Genomic DNA, 20,285 nt, shown 5'->3' on the forward strand with positions numbered 1-20,285 from the left:
TTTGGGGGAAGTCGGAATTATAAATCGATTCAAAAAGGTTGTGCGGCATCTCTTTCCAATGCTGAGAGCAAGGCCTGTGTCAGGTTTTGGGAAATACAAAGATTTATTATCAAAGTGTTTTTTTTCTTCATGAGATATGTTAGGGATATGAGAATTTCATACGTGATCACATTTACGTGAAATGTGAAGTGTAAAGCACAAGAATACGTGCGCCGCACACACACGCACCCTCACTTATTTTCCACTTACTCTCTCTCACACACACCCTCAACTATTAGCACAAGAAAAAAACGGCTGTAGATCAGGCCTCATTCAGACAACAACCAGACATGGTTTTCGAGTATTTTTAAGAAAACACCGACATTTTAAAGACAAACAGAGCGTTCCACTTAATCAAAATGGCGTTACATTTGAATCAAAAATAGATTTTCGCAATATGAATTAGCAAAAACATGCTTACACCCATTGACTAATGTCTGTGCAAACATGAACATAACCCATCGTGACATGCATGCGTGAGCGTGCATTGAACGGAGGATGTCTTTCTTGTTTAAAGTTATGTAGCTATTATTTTTTTTCTTAAATAACGTTCCTAGGATTTAGGAGGAAAACACAATTCGGATTATGGGAGGGGGTGATACCTGTAATCAACACATGAAATGAGTTCGTTTTCCCAGTTCATTTCATGAATTTCTCTGTTTATAATGTACTCGCCCACGCTTTCGTCAAAAAAAAAATACGCTCAAAGATTTTCGTCTCACTGTTCAGGGCCCTTGAAAATATGTAATGAAACTATAGTTGATAAACAGTCGGAGAGCCAGCCAACCAGGCATTCATTTATTTGTATAAATATTTAGTAATGCTCCATAATGTCACATGTACCGACAACAACAGTTTAAACTTCAAAGCGTGTAATATTTTAATGAGCACTTCATATATGTAGGCCTACAATCTTAATCGTGCCAACACGGAACCTAATAGTCCCGCTTTCTGAATTCAGGTTTAACTAAGACCACTGTCTAACTCTGTGATAAACTTATGGGAAACCATTTTTTTATGCTTATATTGTTTTTCTTTTGCCTTCACTATCATGTTTTCTTTTGCCTTCATAACGAAAAAAAAAATGTGTAAGTTATCATTCCCAGACCATTATGAACAAAGTGGGTTTCATTATGAGTTGATAATGGAATGTGTCCCGTTTTGGATTTTTGCCCAAAATGACTCTCCATATATAAACATGATAAACGAGAACTTTAAACCATGCAGGGTTTAATATAAATCCGGGTTCAGAATACGGGTCATAAAGTCAAAATTAATAGCTATTTTCGAGGAAAAAAATATGAAAGTATAACAGGGCAAAGAGCGCAAAAATAAAATATTCGAACAACCAGGAGGTGTGATTTCAGCACTTGCTCCTTTTGCGAATACAGTATTCTGTACGAGAAGGTAGCGAGCCCGAGTCCAACTCCCGGACACAAGTTGCAAGGATCTGAAATCAAACAAACAATATTCGCAACTCATCAACTGAGCGGAAAGGTGGTATCCCTGCGTTGCTGTTGACAAGAATTTGGTTTTAAATTATGATTTAGAGCATAAATTTGGAAAGCATATTTTTCGTGCTAAAAAAGGAGAGATTTAAAAAAATATACCAACACACGACTTCACTCTAATCTAAAAAGAGTAAAAAAAAATCTCTGGCCCATATTCTGGTCTAACTACGGCTGTAACCATTTTCTTTACATGTATCCCTCACAGTGTATGTTCAATCGTCAGCTCGTGTGACACTCATATCATTCATAACTGACTAGGAACGAGTGCAGAAATAGTTTCCTTTATCAATACATGTAAAACATGAGGAAAGAGCCAAGTAAACATGAAAAGTAAATGAATATTATACATTTTTGGCTTTCCATAACTTTAACACAGTCTTATATACTCCATTAATTGCCTAATACGCCACTGGCAAGGTAGACAGATGGATGGATAAAGACAGAGAGAAAGGGGACAAATGTGAGTTTCAGAGAGAAAAAGAAAGAAAGAGAGGGGGGATTTAGAAAGAGAATGGAAGAGAGGGGAGGTGTGTGTGGGTCTGCATGCATGTGCGTGTGCGTTTGCTTGAGTTTGAGGAAGCTGCACATTAAAATTAATCATTTCTGTTCTCAAAAGAGGACTTTTATCATCGTAGTTCATACCAACCGACATCGCTCGCTCCCTGATGAACAAATTAGTAAATAAACTTTGTACGCTCTTCACATAATGTTCAACCAAGCAGTATGAATACAGTCAAATAAACCTCACTGAACATCAAATTCTTTTTATATCATCATCAAGCATGACTGCAAACGTGAAAAGAAATTGTGATTTGTTTTTCTTTTGTCTATTTTTTTGCACCTTAACAAAACAACCTGGCTGAATTCCATAAATTTCAAAACGTACGAACAAAGAAAGAGAGGGATTTTTTTTAATCACCCTGCCCCGTGGCAGGACTACAATCTAAAAATCAAGGATATAATATAAATCCAGATTGGCTGTGGATATATAACTTCCAGTCGAATATTAGATTTAGTTTTAAACCTTTCAAATTTAAATATAAAACAGATTTGAAAGTTTATCCTTAAGATTTAAAATAAATCCAACATTCGGCTGGTCACTATCCACAGCCGATCTTGATTAATTTTGAATCCTTGATTATTTTTAGAGTGCTGTTAAGGGATTAGATGTTAATAATTTCCGGGAATGATGAAAAATGCCATTATCAATTCAAGTATGTGCCAGGATTGAATTAACGGGTAATTAATGATAAACTATATCTTCAGATGAGATAAAACATTGATTGGCCCACTAGATGTCTTTGTTAAAGCCCGTCTCAATCTATGCGATACGGTGCGACGCGATTTGTCATGAAATCGCATTTTGCAGTATTTATGAAAGTTCCAAGAAATACAATTATTTCATTTAAAGTTTGCCATTCCATATTTTTACTTTGCGGCAAGCCCTATGGTCGGAGTAAAGTCCAAATCGACTTCAAGTCGCAGCTAATGATGACGTCATAACGATTTGGAATTGAATTTGCTTTTAGTCATTCAGGGAGGCTTCTATAACCAACTGGACTGAATTCGGATTTCCGTAGTCTTACCACTATTCTAAACTGCGATCCGACTATTCTAAACTGCGATCCGTAATGTTTTATAAGTTGGAATATCCATATCTAATGTTATCACAATAAATTTGAAATTAGGATCCTAACGAATCGCGTAGTGGGAGGCGGACTTAACTTTGGTCCCTATTTCCATAATGGTACATCCCATGGTTACAAAGTTCAGTATAGCCAATCACGGTGAAGGTTTCCACAAAAGTGAACAATAAAAAAAATATCCTAACCGTGAGTGTCTATCATACAACTGGACCCTGGTCTGTTCAAATAAATAAACAATCGACGTGCCAATACCCCGACCCTGGGTGCTAGTGTGTCCATGCCATCATATTCATGAGATAAAGATATATGCTCCAGGGGCCTGTTGCTAAAGGTTTGGCCATAACAAAATCTGGCATACAACTGAATAGAAATTCGAACAAACAAAATTATGCCATTGACAATAACACATTGAAAAACTGGCCAAAAAAGGCCAGTGCTTTTGTTTTATGCAATAGCCCCTGTTTGTTATTCCTAATCCGTCAGCATTCGATTTAGTCAAGTTATTTGTTCTTTTCTTACATTTTGTCAGGGTAGTCAATTCATCTAGGTCTATATTAGAAGAGGTCTTCTGTGGGGTCCTGAATAGTAAAATTTCACCGAAATGCATAACGTATGTTAAGAACAGTTCAAAATAAATTTTAAAAAGAAAAATAAAATAAAATAACAGTTAAAAAAATTGGAGTTCCCAATTTTCACATGAAAAGCACGACTTCATTATGAATAAAGACATAATGATCACGTAATGAAGAACACATCCAAAGAAGGTAGATAAATGAGGAGAATCATCGCAAAGACAAACTTGTGAAACAATTAAAGATGGTCATTGGTAACATCGTTCTTATCCTTGATAATTGTAGTCCAGTCATTTTAACTTTTCACTTGGAACAAATTGCAACAGAATTTATTCCAATGCAGAACATTTCTTTGATGTCCATAGAAGACCATACTAAAAGTCCCAAAAAATCCGAATAGGGGAAAGTGTTCTAATTTGCATAAACATCATGGTTAATTTTGGCCATATTCGCTCATTAAGTTTACGTAGCAGACGACGCTAGTGTATACTATGTACTCAGACCCGATTACAAATAATATCAATTTCGGCCTCGATATACTATAAACATCGACTTCTTCAAACTATCGCTATATCATAAATATCAGAAAGCAAAAATTTATACTACAAGAACATTGTTACCATTAACATTAAATACATTAATTCGATTCTGTTTGGACTCTATCAATTGTTTAACATGAAAGGGTCTAGGCACGGAAACTATCATATGCTAGTCACGTGACATTGTACACCAAAATAATGACATTTACTGCTTGCTTGTTCAAGAGAAAAATAAGATGTAGCTATTAGACCTGCCACATCCTATCATACTACTATTAAACTATATACCGAAGTCACACTTTTTCCGTATTTTGCCAATTTATAGGAAAATCTGTCAATTTTGAGCCCCTGAAGAGGGAAGGGGTCGATGCGCCGTATTTTGCCAATTTATGGGGAAATCTGTCACTTTGGAGTCCCTGAAGATGGAAGGGTCGATGCGCTGATAAACCAAACCTACTCATCTCTAAGTTTCAAATAATAAAAGTGACTTAACCATATAGCAGAAATGCCTTTTGCCTGAATAGGGGGGGGGGGTCAAACACTGCAATTTTGTTTTAAGAAAGAGTAAAAATAAACACAAAAGGGTGGAGAGACTTCGGAACCTCTAAGGGGGTAGGCTTTGCTGAGCCAACACGTCTTTATTGTTGTTGATAGAGGAAAATCTACTATTTATCTCCAAGTGGTTACGAAACAATGAAAGAAATTTGCTATAGAGCAGAAACGTTTTGCCCCAATAGGGGCTCCAAATTGGCAGATTTTCCCCATAAATTATAAATAAAATAAGGAGGGGAAAATAGACAAAAAGGGTGGGGAGACTTAGGGAACCTCTGAGGGGGTAGGCTTTGCTGAGCCAGCACTTCTTTATATAAAGCTGATAAAGGATTTTTTTATCTCCAAGTGGTTACGAAACAATGAAAGTGGTTTGCTATATATACATATATATACAATTTTTTTTGCATCAATGAGGGCTCCGAATTGATAGATTTTTCCATAAATAGGCAAAATATGGAAAAGGGATGGGTGAGTTTGGCAAACCCCTGAGAGGTTGGGTTTGCTGTGCCAGCACTTCTTTGTATGTACCTGATGAAGGAAAATCTGATTTTGTTATCTCCAGGTGGTTCCAAAGAATAACAGTGGTCTACTGCAAAGGGGGAAACGCCTTTTACCTCAATGGGGCTCCAAAGTTTTACAAGAAATGGGCAAAATACGCAAAAGGGGTGGGGTGATTTTAGCAGCCCCCTAAAGGATGTAGGCTTTGATGTGCCAGCACTTCTTTATACGTAGCACATAGAAGAAAGGCTACTTTTTTGTTTCCAAGTGGTTTTAAAACAATAAAAGTGGTTTACACTGTAGCAGAAACATCTTTTTGCCTCAATGAGGGCTCCGGATTTATAGATTTTTCCAAAACTTGGCAAAATATGGAAAGGAATGATTGACTTTAGCAAACCCCGTAAGGGATAGACTTTAATTGCTGTGCCAGACTTATCTGATAATAGAAAATCTATTTTGTCATCCCCAAGTGCTTACAAAACAATTAAATCGGTTTACTGCAAAGGGGAAACACCTTTTGCCTCAATGGGGCTAAAAATTGTGCGAATTTTCCAAGAAATGAGCAAAATACATAAAGGGGTTTCGTGACTTCGGAAGACCCCAGAAAGGGTAGGACTTGCTGTGCCAGCACTTCTTTATGTGTAACTGATAGAGAAAAGCCTACTCTTTTGCCTCCAAGTGATTTCAAGACAATAAAAGTGTTTTTCTTTGTAGCAAAATACCGCTTTGTCACATTGGGGGCTCCAAAAAGCATGATATTTTTAATAGTTGAGCTACGGAAACTTTGACAAGCTATTGCGGGGCTATGCTGTTATGTTCTTGAACGTAATTAAATGCAGGATGCAGAGCAATGCATCCTCTAACTTTTTCTAAGAGATTTCATTAACATAAAAGTTACTTTAATATGCAGAAAAAGCCCTTTGTCCACACATCAATTTAAGTAATATATACCTTTGTATCGCTATACGTCATTGTATTTACGCGTGTTAGTCACACCAACAAAGGAGAGGCTAGACCGATTTAAGTACTATCTTCAAAGGCATGCGAGCGATCGCGTTGTAGTCGATATAAAAGAGTGACTGGGACACGGAGGTTGGTTTTTGGTGTCACTTTGTCGCAATATCGCATAATACATTCGGATGTATTTGCGCTTAATCTAAGCAAGTTAAGACATTAATACTGTTATGAAGCATATCAATTTTCTCGTTGATATATCCCCTTCCTTGTCGAATGCTGATATTTTGCATTAGTTGTTGATGCTAATGATAAAACAGAAAGATATCAATGCTTATGCAATTTTTTGACCGAAAACATGGACATTTTGACATAATTTCTCACATTTTTCGAAAAATATGAACCGGGCAGTCCCGGAAACGATTGCAATCGATTTATGATATCTTAATCATAGTGAATTGCGTATTCATTTCAAGATTTTTCCATTATCTGTACAAAAAATATTAAGGATAAGGCATATCAATTAATTTTGGCAGCCATCTTGGATTTATGCAAATTAGCTCCCTTTCCCCTATTCGGAAAATTTGGGACTTTTAGTATGTTGTACTAGAGACCTCACAGAAATGCATTGTGATAGAAAAAATTCTGTTGCAATTTGTTCCAAGTTTGGTCAAAATTTGGGCTAAAATGACTGGGCTATTGATCATCTAGGATAGGCTAGCAGGATATCATGGCCTCGTCTTACAAAAGATGCGATTGAAACGAAAAACGAAATGAAATGAAATATAGAAATGCACCGTTGTCATCATTTTTCCCAGAGGAAATTTGGCAAAGCCCTTTCAAATCAAATGAGAGCACACCGAACTGTCAAGACAAGGGTGACTGTATGAGCGTACATTATACATTATCTTGAAGATATATTGAAAAAACATGCATTTTGGCATTGCTGGCTTTCCATAGTTGTGTAGTTGATCTGGGGCCGATTGCACGAAAGGGTCTTTGCAAGGGCCGTCTTTCGTGTCGCCCATCTTTTATGATGCGCCATGTGAAACGCATTTTAAATAAATCATCTGCAAATATATTTCATTCGTCCGTTAAATTAAAGAAAATATTTGTTTATAAAATAATGTGATATATCATGAGATTGTATAAAACTTGATTTAAAAGCAAACTAACGAATCTTATTCTTTATCATAAATTTCAGAAACACCCCGCCTATAGCGTATCATAAAAGATGGGCGACACGAAAGACGGTCCTTGGAAAGACCCTCTCGTGCAATCGGCCCCCTGATCAATCGTAAGTCTTTGTAAGATGCGGCACAGGTTAGATCATTCAGACGTCCCTCTCTTCGTCTGTCCGACAAGACCAAGAAGACTATGTCAGAACCAAATGTGGACTGAGTTGGCAACAACATGAGTATGACGCCTTTTGACTAAAACAGATGCTGATCGAATGCTAAGCAATACTTACAGAGTTCACTGTGATAACGAGCCTAAAATTGGACTCTTTGTGTGTGTGGATTTTTGTAAGTATTTTTATTTATTTATTCTCTCTAGATTATCATTGCATTCTGTATAAGGGGCCCCTCTCACAAGCTCTGCTTCTATGTGGTCCCAAACCTATCATGTATTCTCATTTCTTGTTCAGTTGAATTATGTAATATGTCTTTTGTTTTGATTAATTGGTTTAAATAAACTTGAACTTGGATGAATTGTTTGTTCCAGAAGAAAGTGGAGTGATCCATATCACACAGGCCAACCATAAAGATCACTCAACAATCCAACATTGCTCCATCTTAACATGCTTGAGGCAAAATATCTATCTCGGGTTTTCAGTAGATGCTAATACGTGTAGTAAAAAAATCGTCATAGCGCTGTTTCACGGACTACTGGCGTATGTATTCATCATATGAAACACTGGAAAAAAAATAAATCTTGTAAAGACATTCTACCACTTCTAAGGACATTACACTATACACTCTTTAAAAAGGTTTACCCAATATTTGGTAAAATGGGAACATGCATGTTGGTGGGGAAAAAGATACCCAATACTTTGTAAATTTTACGCAATGTTGCGTTTACATAGCCCAATATTGGGTAAAAAAAAATCATCTTCCCTTTCTAACCAATTGCTCCGTGTTTTTAGAGTGTATTATAATGACAGACAATTGCCCTGACACGTGCTTGAAGGCTCTGCTTTTTCGCCATGCTATCATCATCGATCACGGTACTTTATTTAGTCTACATGTATAGGCAGTAGGTTTCAGTTTAAACGTTTTTTTTAAGGAACACGCCTTTAACCTTTCCATGGACAAATGAACCCTTGAAAATGTTGATAATTCGAAGATCCTTTTTCAATTGGACCAAAATGGGCCCATCTTATCCAAAGAAATAGGGTTACTCGGAAGTATCATAACTAAGATGGCAACCAGATCCAGTTTCCAGCAATATTAGCCAGTCACAATTATGCAAAATTCCTACACGCTGCTCCATGCATTCTTCTCGTCATGAAAATCATAAGAATTCAACAGCCATACTCTACTACTCTCCAACAAAAGATCACTATTCAATCGGAACAGTAATAATTACCTGTACGGTAGGGGTCCTGTTCTGATGAACTTGGAGTGAATAGTGGAACGCATATCTGTTTTCTGAACCATTGCAGGGCGAGGTTGTTGTCTGAATCATGTCATAGATATCATATTGTGAACCTGATTTATGACTAGAGACCGTTAATGCGGAGGAGTTGTTTCAGGACAATATTAGGCCTACGTTAGCCCCATGGATGAGTTATTCCCGAGGGCCGTGGATTCGAGGCCAGAGGTGTTCAAAATGGATCAGGACCTAGCGGTAAGTCTAAAGACCTTTATTGATAGGCTTTACCTATTGGCCTAGATCCGCCTTCCTGTTATTATATATTTTTCTAATCCAATAGATTGAAAGGGCGTATTCAGAGGGATAATCTAGCTACCCTTTGAACGCGTATACCTCTAATTTCAATCAATGTCTTGATTTAGCCCTGAGCCTCTCAACCGCCAAAGTTATGAGACGCCAAATGTCTAAATATTGCAGTCGTTTTATACATATATGCATGGGCTCTGTTTTTCTTTAATGATGACAAAGCTGTGATTTAATACAGCACTGTACTATAACCAATTGTGAATATTTGTGTGTATGTAAATGTATACATATACATACATATACAGTGCGTATCAATAAAAAAGGTTTACACTTTGAAAAAGCCCTGGGAATTATAAAAATATACAACATGTGGGTATTTTTTCACATATATTTTTGGGCTTGGGTCTCATCTATCCAATGAAAGTAAAAAGTATGACAGAATGTTACACTTGAGTGAGCACTGTCAATTTTTGTAAAGCTCGCAGAAATCTGTTTGCGCAGAATGCTCGTTTTTACGCTATGTCAAGGGAAAAGGACGAAATCAAACTTACCCTACGAAACATTTCTCATACATTTCCCTTGCACTTTTAGTCAATTGACATAAAACGTATACATTCAAGCATTGTGTAACAATTTTGCCACCGAAATTGAAATTTCAACACGTAGTAAACACAAACTTTACCTTTTTTGCGCCAGCTGGATCTTTCAATTCAAATAAACATTTATTTTCCTCCATTTTACAAAGTTACTTCATTATTGTTCACAAAAATACACTTCAAGTCAATTTCTATAAAGAATAAATATAAACAACTTATGTGTAAAGAGGAAGGCGTATGTCCCTAGAAAGGCTAGAAGCATATGCTTGTGGCGGGATACGCCTGTGGACAAATATATACAATACACAAAATACAATACAAAGATAAGAAGATAAGATAATCTGAAAAGATAAGATAATCTGAGGACGTAACTGAATCTGAACAAAAGTTTATAGCAGATATATCCAGCATTTTTCACTAAGTTTTTATCATTTAAAATGGGCTTACATTTCATTTGTAATGTAATACTTGTTTCTCCACACTTTCCCCAAACTTGACAATGATTAACAAAATAAAAATCAAGCCTAAGCCATTTCATGTAAATCACAGCTCAGTTTGAGGCAAATATCGTCATGATGGCATCTGTGTGTTTCGGGTGTAGATAGGGCGCAATGCTCTCTTCGAAGTGTTTTGGGCAAGGAAACAAGTTTAATAGGTAGAAGATAGCAGGAAAGATAGGGTAGAACAGAAAGAAAAAGTTCAAACTTCAAGCAAACAAAACAAATCCAATCATCTAATAAAAACCATAATGTTATTTGGGTTTTTTTTTAATGTATTTTAAAAATTTCATGAAGTAAAATGTTTTAAAAATGAATAAAATTTCAAAGTGAAACATATTGTCAAACTTAAAAAAATTAGATTAAACATTGCGGCATCGTACACACCAAGACTCAAAACGAAAGCTGAAATAACTAGATCTATGAAAAGTCAATAACTTGTTCCTCCGATTACATCTCCAAATAATGAATCTGAGAATCCATAATATAATTATAAAAATTTCCCGCCTATTTTTGTGATTATTTTGGTGGAAAAACTGTTTATCATGTGAGATTGTTTGCACCATTGAGAATTTGCTCCGATTCTACATGCCTAGCTAACAGCCTGCCACACACGGAGGCCAGTTCGTTTGCAATGTATTGGGTTATTAGCAAGAAAATGACCGCAGAACTTGCAAAAGTCTATGTACAGCTATCGATTTAATTGTTGTCTCTGCTTCGTCATCTGTTGGTTATTTAATGAAAATTCGTCACTGTTAAATGTTCTGAAATAATAATATTCTGAAATACGGGACAAATAGGCGTCCCGGGAAGGGTTTGTCGGGACGCCGGGACAAAGGAGCAAAATACGGGACAGTCCCGGGAAATACGGGACGTCTGGTCACCCTGGTTAAACACTAAATACCCTACCATAAACCTAGTATAAAAGCCTATTCCAAACCTGAACCTAATTCTATATCTTAGATGAAATTAAATCCCGAAAAAATTGTCGCAGAAGCAAATGTTATGCTACCAGTAATGAAACAATAGTAGTAACTTTTATGCCAATTTCGAAAATATGAATTAGTTGTTGTTGTTATTTTTATTATTATTATTGCAATTTATATTCCATTATTATTTTTATCAATATTATTGTTATTTTTATTATTATTTATTTACTAGGCCTATAATTATTGCCATTATTATTATTATCATTATTATTGCTATCATTGCAATTAATATTCCATTGTTATTTTATCAGTTTACTATTCATAGTTTACTATGAATGAAATCTTGGTCATCGTTAACAAAATGCACAATGGGAACAGTTCTGGATATGATAATGTTAGCATACGCCTTTTAAAATCAGTAATAAAATCTTTGCTCATTCCATTAACTCATATTTTCAATTTGTCATTGCATACTGGAGTTTTTCCATCTGTTATGAAAATCGCAAAAATTATCCCTGTGTTTAAAAAGGGTGATGCAGATAACATTGATAATTATCGGCCGATCTCAATTTTACCTTCATTTTCTAAGATTCTTGAAAGGCTGGTTTTTAATAGACTCTCTAGTTTTTTACATGATTTCAATGTATTATGTTCTGACCAATATGGGTTTCGTAAAGATTTTTCAACAGGGTCTGCAATTCTTGATTTATATGATAAGATACTACGTTACGTTGACGTCAATAATCATGCAATATGTGTTTTCATTGATCTTTCGAAAGCCTTCGATACCATACCTCATGATATATTGTTAGCTAAATTACGTTTTTACGGCGTCAGAGGTCTGCCTCTTGCTTGGTTTCATAGTTATCTGTCTGACAGAAAACAGTATACATCAATAAATTCTCATAATTCTTCTAATAAAACTATATTATATGGTGTGCCCCAAGGCTCTATCTTGGGGCCTCTGTTGTTTCTCCTTTACATGAATGACTTTGGCAACTGCTCATCTTTCTGTAAATTTACATTTTTTGCAGATGATACCACAATTCTTGCCTCTGATAAGAATTTTGAAATTTTGACGGAAAAAATGAATTTGAATCTGAAATACGTGTATGAATGGTTGATCTGTAATAAACTTTCTTTAAATATATCGAAAACCAAATTTATTGTATTTAAAAGTAGTAGAAAATCAACTCCTATGTATAATAATGTTTCCATTTCTATCAACAATATTAGAATAGAACAATGTACAGTGGTTAATTACCTTGGTGTTCATTTAGACGACAACCTGTCTTGGGATTCTCATATATGTTTTATCACAAAAAAGGTTTCTCAGTGTGTTGGTATAATTAACCATTTAAGGTTTGTTCTCCCTCTCCGCATTTTGTTTATGTTATACAATGCTTTCATCTTGCCATACATTATGTACTGTAATTCAGTCTGGGCAATGAAACATCCTTCTAAACTAACCAAGTTACATAGACTTCAGAAAAGGGCATTAAGACTCTGTTCAAACTCTTCTTATCTTGCTCCTTCACAACCTTTATTTAAAAAATTCAATACTTTAAATATATATGACATCAACAAATTACAAATTGCTTCACTGATGCATCGTTTCTTTTCAAATTCACTGCCTCCTAACCTCCAACTTTTATTCAGTCTTAACAGCTCTATCTACAGTTATAATACACGAAGTTCTAATATGTTCCATCAATGGAAAGTATCGTCACATTTGTTACATTGTTCTCTTCGTTATGTTGGTCCAAAAATTTGGAATACTTTACCTTCTTCTTTACAGTCTGTACGTTTTAATAATGCCTTTAAGAGGCTCTATAAAAGACATCTTCTCTCATTTTATGATGCCTAATTGTAAATACGTTTAATTGTTGTTATTATTTATATCCCTTTCTTTTCTCAGTTTAACGGTAATCAATAATATACATTGCAGAGAGTTCTATACCGGCTTTTCTGTGGATTTAATACTTGGACCGTTGTTTGGCGCTAACCGCAGGTGAAACTGTTCACCCGTCGGGAGCGGCTGCATATTTCTATGGTGGTGTGTGGATCGCACGTGTGACTGTTGCTACGTCGGGTGTCTTAGTATGCTTGACGTGCTAGCGGCTTTTGCGTGCGATCTGCATTCTGCCTGGTATGTGCATTGGCTCCCGGCGGGTGGATGGAGACACTATGTGCGGGCGTTGTCCATTGCAAAGCCTGTATACATGTAATAATGATTGTTGTGCGTTTTGGTGCATCCAATTCATCAAGCCTCATTGGCTTTTACGGATGCACCCTTTCCATTATTTTGTATTATACCTTGTACTTTATTATTTGTATGCTATGTATATTACATTTCCTATTTTGTATCGTTTTAATCGATTTGATATTTCCATTTTTACTTGTATATATATATGTATTTTAATGGAAATAAATAAATGAATGAAATAAAAAAGTTTAACCATCCTCATCAACGTAAAGGCTGTTCACAAAGTGACTCCGCATCACCCAGGTTATTCCGCTAATTAAGGAACTCTCTTATTTCATAAAGTGATAATAAATTTAAGACTTAGTTAAATTGAATGAGAGATTATCCTTATCGATTGCATGTGAAATATGCAAGATATCATACCTCAAAATGCCTATGGAAATAGTATAAAGAATAGCAAAACTTTGGCATAAAATGAATTAACAAGAAAGTGTGTTATTTCTGATACATGTCTGAAATCCATTAATAAAAGGTTGAAATACAGCTTAAAGGTCAGGTCCACCCCTGAAAAATTTTGATTTGAATAGAGAAATATCAAACTAGCAAAATGCTAAAACTTCATCAAAATCGGATGTAAAATAAGAAAGTTATGGCATTTTAAAGTTTCGCTTATTTTTCACAAAACAGTGATATGCACAATTCAGTGTCAGGCAAGTGAGTCAGTCGATGATGTCCATCACTCACTATTTCTTTTGTTTTTTATTGTTTGAATTATACAGTATTTCGTTTTTTACAGATTTGACAATATAAGGACCAAGTTAACTAAATCATATAGTTTTAAACAATGCCAGTTCCACATGTTCAGGGAGGAATAATCGCTGTTTCATTTGACAATGAGGAGAAAATTAGAATATTTCATATTTTATATAATAAAATACAAAAGAAATAGTGAGTGGATGACGACATCAGTCTCCTCATTTGCATACCGACCAGGATGTGCATATAACTGTTTTGTGAAATTAAGCGAAACTTTAAAATATCATAACTTTCTAATTTTACATCTGATTTTGATGTAATTTTCAGTGTTTTGCTTGTTGGATTTTTCTCTTTTTATTCAAATCAACTTTTTGTTTGAGTGGACTTGTCCTTTAAGTCCTTCCCAATAATTACTCTTATGTCCACAATACTTGTAAAGAAAAATAGATTTATTATTCACAAATTTTATAGATGAAAGATGACTGTTTGTTCAGAATCACGAGACACGTACACGTGACGATCTCGGGGGACGCCAGTGTTATATCATGGGGGATGTGACTTAATACGACTTTTTGGGGGGGGGGGTGGAGATCTTTTCAAAAAAAATATAGATACTCTTGTTTGAGAACATAACATATACTTTTTTCATAGTTTTTTTTATCTCCCCCTTAATCCAAACACATTTTCGTTCATTTACTCCCGTTTCAATAATTTTAATTTCACTAAACTAAACACCCTATTCCGCCCCCCCCCCCCATTTTAAACCCATCTCCTGCCATTTTATACATAAAAAATGGGCTTATAATGGTGTTATAAGGGGCAGGTCCAGCATTTTCCGAAATACGACATCTTCAATTGTGTATGTCCAACATTTTACACTACATATATGTTTTCTGGCTCTCAAAGGAGAGGAGAACTAGTGAGATTTGCCCCCCCCCCCCTTGATCTACCACTGGGTGTAACTATGCAAGACCATGGTCATAGAGCAAAAGTCTTGGGGGTCGAGGGGTGTTTCGCAAAGATATAAGTCTGACTGAAAGGCATGACCGCATTGGTCAGATCTTGCAAAGAGGACGCGCACTACTGCATTTTGATTAATAAGATTGCGTGTTGCATGTCACGCGTCAGCATTTAGTGCTACTCTCTGTCATAATTAAGTGTGTGTGAAACACCCCTTATCTCATTTGAGGTTTGGAGGGAGGGACCAGACGAGCTTAATAATTAGCCATGGCTGGGATTCGAACCCACGACCCTCTGAAAGACGAGATTCAGAACAACTGGACCACGACTTGCCCATGTGCATGGGGCAATCACCCCCCACGCCCCCCCCAGGCTGTGGCGCCGCCCTTTTTTTAACTGCACCATGGACATCAAAGGAGAATCCAGCCTTAATCATAAAACATTGCGTTGTTGGAAAGGAAAAAATAAATAAAACAGAATGGTGAAAGTTTGAAAGAAATCGGAAAAGCAATAAGAAATTTATGGCTACTTTAAAATTGAGATATATAAACTACATTCACTTTAGAAACACTGAGTAAGATTTTACCCAATATTGGGTAGAAAGGGAACATGCATGTTTGCTGGGTATTTTTTTCTCTACACCATATTGGGCTATTTTAATGCAATATTCCGTAAAATTTACAAAATATCTTCTTTTTTTTAAAAAAAATCTTTTTTTACTCAACCAACATGCATGTTTCCATTTTACCCAATATTGGGTAAACCCTTTTAAAGTGTATATTTCAAATTGGCAACTGGGTAGGTAAATTATGGCATGAGGCAAGGACAACTTTATAGTGATTACAAATTGATACATCTTTTTTTATAAATTCATAACTTTCTTACTGTTTGTCCGATATTGTTCAAACTTTCACCTATCGACTTGTCTGATTTTTCTTTTTCCTCTAAAAAAAAAAGTCCTATTTGGGTTGGATTCCCTTCAACTACACTTGTGGTGATCATACACAGCAAGCACCCTGCCATGTTGACTTGGGATCTTTTTATGTTTCATAATTCAAGAATTTGACTCTATTGAAGACGTCATTGTAGTCGGTACATTTTCCAAGGGCTGGATTTGTTTGTTTTTTTGTTCAAGACCATAAGCTTGTCACCGCCACGTTTAGAATGAGCGTGGGAGATAATCATTATAAATCTTTGTTCGACCATGGACCCTAGTAGACTGAGTTCATGGTTTAACAAAGCCTTATTATTTGCTTAAAATGATTCAATACCTTTTTAGAGGTACGATGTGGCACAATACTTATTTGTCACAAACTCAAAGGACCGTAGCATAACTGTCTGACTGCAAGAACAGTTCATGTTATTGGGAACATTACCTCACAGAAACCACCAGAAACAGTGTGTATGATGGCACACACAAAATAGTGTTGGCAAATGAAATTTAACATTTTAAGTGAAAATGAAAAATGTATGGAATTCTTTGCAGGGTATTCACTTAAAATCATTAACCAGAAAAAAAAGTGGCTTGAATCGCTTCCAAGCAAAGATGTCATCATGGAATAAAAATGTAAATAGAGTATTATTGAATTCAATTCAATTTATTTATTTTTCATTCTTCAAAATAATACAAATAAGTACAAGATAGATTGATTTAATTTAGATAATAGCGTGAACAAAATTCAATATTGAAAAAAAAATATATACATATTCGAAAGTGATTTAAATATAAATTAACATACATGTCAAGTTTAATCAATATAATTAATATCATTAAATATAATTAAATCAATGCAATTATATATCATAAGAAGAATTCACCATGATCAAATTAATAAATTAACAATAGATATTTGAATATATTGTATAAGCTAATTTTTTTAAATAAGCTATATTGTAAAAAAGCTAATCATCGTCACCACCACTATGCATCATGATAAACATCAGCATCGCCACCATCATCGTAACCATCATTAACACAATCATCATCGCCGCCATCATCGTTGTCGTCGTAATTGTTGTTGGGTTAACCTTTCCTTTATTAAAGTCAAAATTACCATCATCATAATTATCATCACCATCATCATCACCATCATCATTGTCATCATCATCATCGTCATCATTACCATCACTGTAATCCTCACCATCACCATTGTCATCATCATCATCATCATCATTATCATCATCATCATCATTATTATCTCCACCACTCCCACCACCGCCATTGCATCATACTATAATAAAAGTCTCATTGTTCAGGAGGAAGAACTAATTGGGAGCAGGGATTGACTTTTTTACATGTCTTGTACTGCAGTTTCGTTTCAATCTTAAGTATTTGTTTCTCCTCGTTATCATGGCGGGGGGGTGGGTGAGGATATTATGATACGCGGAACAAGATCAAAATGTGACGTCATTTTCTCAATGGAATGATAGGGGAATCATAGTATAGCATGGCTCGCGGATCTCTTTTTTTCAAACTCCCCCTTCCCTGTCACGTAATGAGCCAAAGATCATACTTGCGAATTGTTTTTCAAAATTGACACTGGTATGCATTGTTTACCCCCGTCCCTCCAAAGTCTGCTGCTAATGAGAGCCCTTACGACAAAGCTGATGTCCAGGAAAATGCTCTCGATAATCCAACCCACGAGATGGACACGGGCGAACAGACCAATGTGGACATGCCACCACCGCCGCCACCCGATGAAGATGTCCCGAACGACATCGATTTGGTCATTGACGCCGAGGAAGAGATCACTGAGCCTTCAGCCTTGATCGACGTCAATGTAGTGGATAAAAACGGAGACGTCGTCGATGAGGGAGACGGTAACGCCATCGAGGATCCGGATGGTGTGGAGCCGCATGAATACTCATACGTCGATACGGTTAACGAGCCGGTGAACGAGGAGGCCGGTCCATTGCCAAGCAAATCGATTGAAGATAAAAGGTAATGTACAATTTTATCTTGTCAATGTTATCTTTCCAATCTCTCCAATAGATATTTGATTGCGCAATAATAAAAAAAAATCGGGGGTCCGGACATGGCATATGGCATATGGGAAAATGTAAGCTGAGATCATGCGAAACGAGCTAACATTTTTTTGGCTAAAAAAATAATTTTGTGATAGATTTTCACATAGTATTCAGAAAAAAATCTGGATCAACCAAAGCCGACCAAAGACCGATCTAAGCTAATAGGTTATTTTCAGTACCGTATCATTTATCTGTTTGGAGAATTTTTTTCTCCTTGATGACTGATTTTTAGTGGATCCCCTCATTTCCATACACGCTTAATACTATTTAATACAAGCTTTTATTATATGATTATGCTAAGGTAAAATTAATATTGCACTCGCACTTTGATTTTTATTTGTTTTTTATTCATATTTGTCATGGAAATGAAATAAACTTCTTGAATCTTGAATCTTGAAATCTTGACTGCCATTTGATTTTTAATCCATTGATAGGTACGAGACCATCAAATTGCAGACAGAGTATCTCAGTGAAGATGAGATACAACGCAGAAGGGATAAATCTCTCAAAATCTGTCTTGGGATGTTTGTCGTGGTTCTCATCGGCCTTGCTGTGGGACTGATTGCATTCTTCATCAGTAAGCATGCAAACCTTCACAGCGAAAACTGTGGTGCACTGCTAAAACTCCAGAGAAAGTGTTAAACAACCCCAATTTGATTTTGGTCAAACACCAGATTAAAACACCAGTATCACAACAGCATCGGTTTGATTCCAAACTGGTGTTGTTTCATTACCTCTCTGGCATGTCTGGTGTGGACATATCCCGGGCTGATGGTAAATCAACAGCGGAGTTCTGTAGTGTAATAGCTTGCAATACCTTTGATTTGGTATTCTATAATTTTTTGGTGTCGTGTTCAAGTGTTCAATATTGGATAAAAATGCTCAATGAAGGTGATTATGTGTCCAACCGACATTGGGTATTTCTTTTCGGCATGTTTATTTATCCCGTGTGATAAAAATTATTTGATAATTTGTTGATTCTTTGATGGATTTTTCTCAAATCTTCGGCAATACATTTCTTTTGCTTTATTAACAATATTTTTTTTTTGTCAGGGTGAAGTTTCCCTTTAAATGGTGAGAGAATGAATGTTTAATCCCCTTTCCTATATTTTTATGTGGCAATTAATTTTTGTATTTTTTTTGGGGGGGGGAGTGTTTATAAACTTTAGATTTTTAATTGTTTTCTTGTATTTACCTCTGTAGACTTTTTCCTCCACTCTTTGTTCTATGATTTATTTTATGTAGGCCTATTTAATGGGCATTTAAATGGTCATTTTCTAATGCTTATATATGTATGTTTTGTAACTATAGTAGAACAATTTCATAAATTGAAACTTAATTATAGTAATTATTCACAGCGTATTCGATGGGAGATCTGACCCCAACGACGCCAGAGCCAACCACTGAACGTAAGTTGACATTAGCGATGAGTTACATTGGATTTAGCAATTAGTTGTACTGAATACCATTTACTTACTTTTTGTTACAATTGCTTGTAAAAGTCATAATTCATTTTGATCGTGTACATTAATTATTTACCATTATTATTATTAATAATAGTAGTAGTAGTTGTAGTGTATAATAATCATGATATAATAGTAATGTTTTGGTATGTTTATTATTTTCATGTGAAATAAAAATCAATAAACGAATGAAGTAGTGAAAAAATAAACAAAGAAATAAACAAACAAACAAATAGATAAATAAGCAAGTAAATAAATTAATAAGTAAATACAAACAATTCAATTCAGAGAACGAAAAATTAATCACTTGAATACCATCCAGGGCCTAAAATAATTATCTTAACTATGACCATGGTCCTTCAGCCCCACTTCCAGTGGTGAAATAAACATAAAATTGTTAGATGATATTTCATTTCAAAATACATGTACATGCATAATTAACTATGTTTCTATATAATTTTGTTTTTTAATAAAAGGATAATTATTGACACATTTCTTTTCGTTGTTTTGAACATGCAGCTACCCAACCACCTATTCAGACTGGTAAGTTTGCTGTTGGAATTGTGCAAGGAAATACCAACACATTTTTTCAATTTACACATTATCACAATTATCATTATTATTATTATCATTATTATT

General features: G+C 35.4%; 2 protein-coding genes across 2 annotated transcripts in view; both read left to right on the top strand.

The window, feature by feature from the left end:
* The first annotated feature begins 9,048 nt into the window (after positions 1 to 9,048).
* On the top strand, positions 9,049 to 18,825 carry LOC121419548. Its single transcript, XM_041614004.1, has 3 exons — positions 9,049 to 9,161; positions 17,730 to 18,097; positions 18,618 to 18,825. Exons 1-3 carry the CDS (start codon positions 9,093 to 9,095, stop codon positions 18,823 to 18,825), a joined length of 645 nt encoding a protein of 214 aa, XP_041469938.1. The 5' UTR covers positions 9,049 to 9,092.
* A 717-nt stretch (positions 18,826 to 19,542) lies between these two features.
* LOC121420125 overlaps positions 19,543 to 20,285 on the top strand; it is a 97,756-nt gene continuing 97,013 nt past the window's right edge. Inside the window, exons 1-2 of the mRNA XM_041614662.1 lie at positions 19,543 to 19,592; positions 20,166 to 20,189. Coding sequence (XP_041470596.1) covers positions 19,550 to 19,592; positions 20,166 to 20,189 — 67 coding nt within the window. The 5' untranslated portion in view covers positions 19,543 to 19,549. The remainder of the gene's footprint in view (positions 19,593 to 20,165; positions 20,190 to 20,285) is intronic.

Source organism: Lytechinus variegatus, chromosome 8 (assembly GCF_018143015.1).
Source record: "Lytechinus variegatus isolate NC3 chromosome 8, Lvar_3.0, whole genome shotgun sequence".
Lineage (NCBI taxonomy): Eukaryota > Metazoa > Echinodermata > Echinoidea > Temnopleuroida > Toxopneustidae > Lytechinus > Lytechinus variegatus.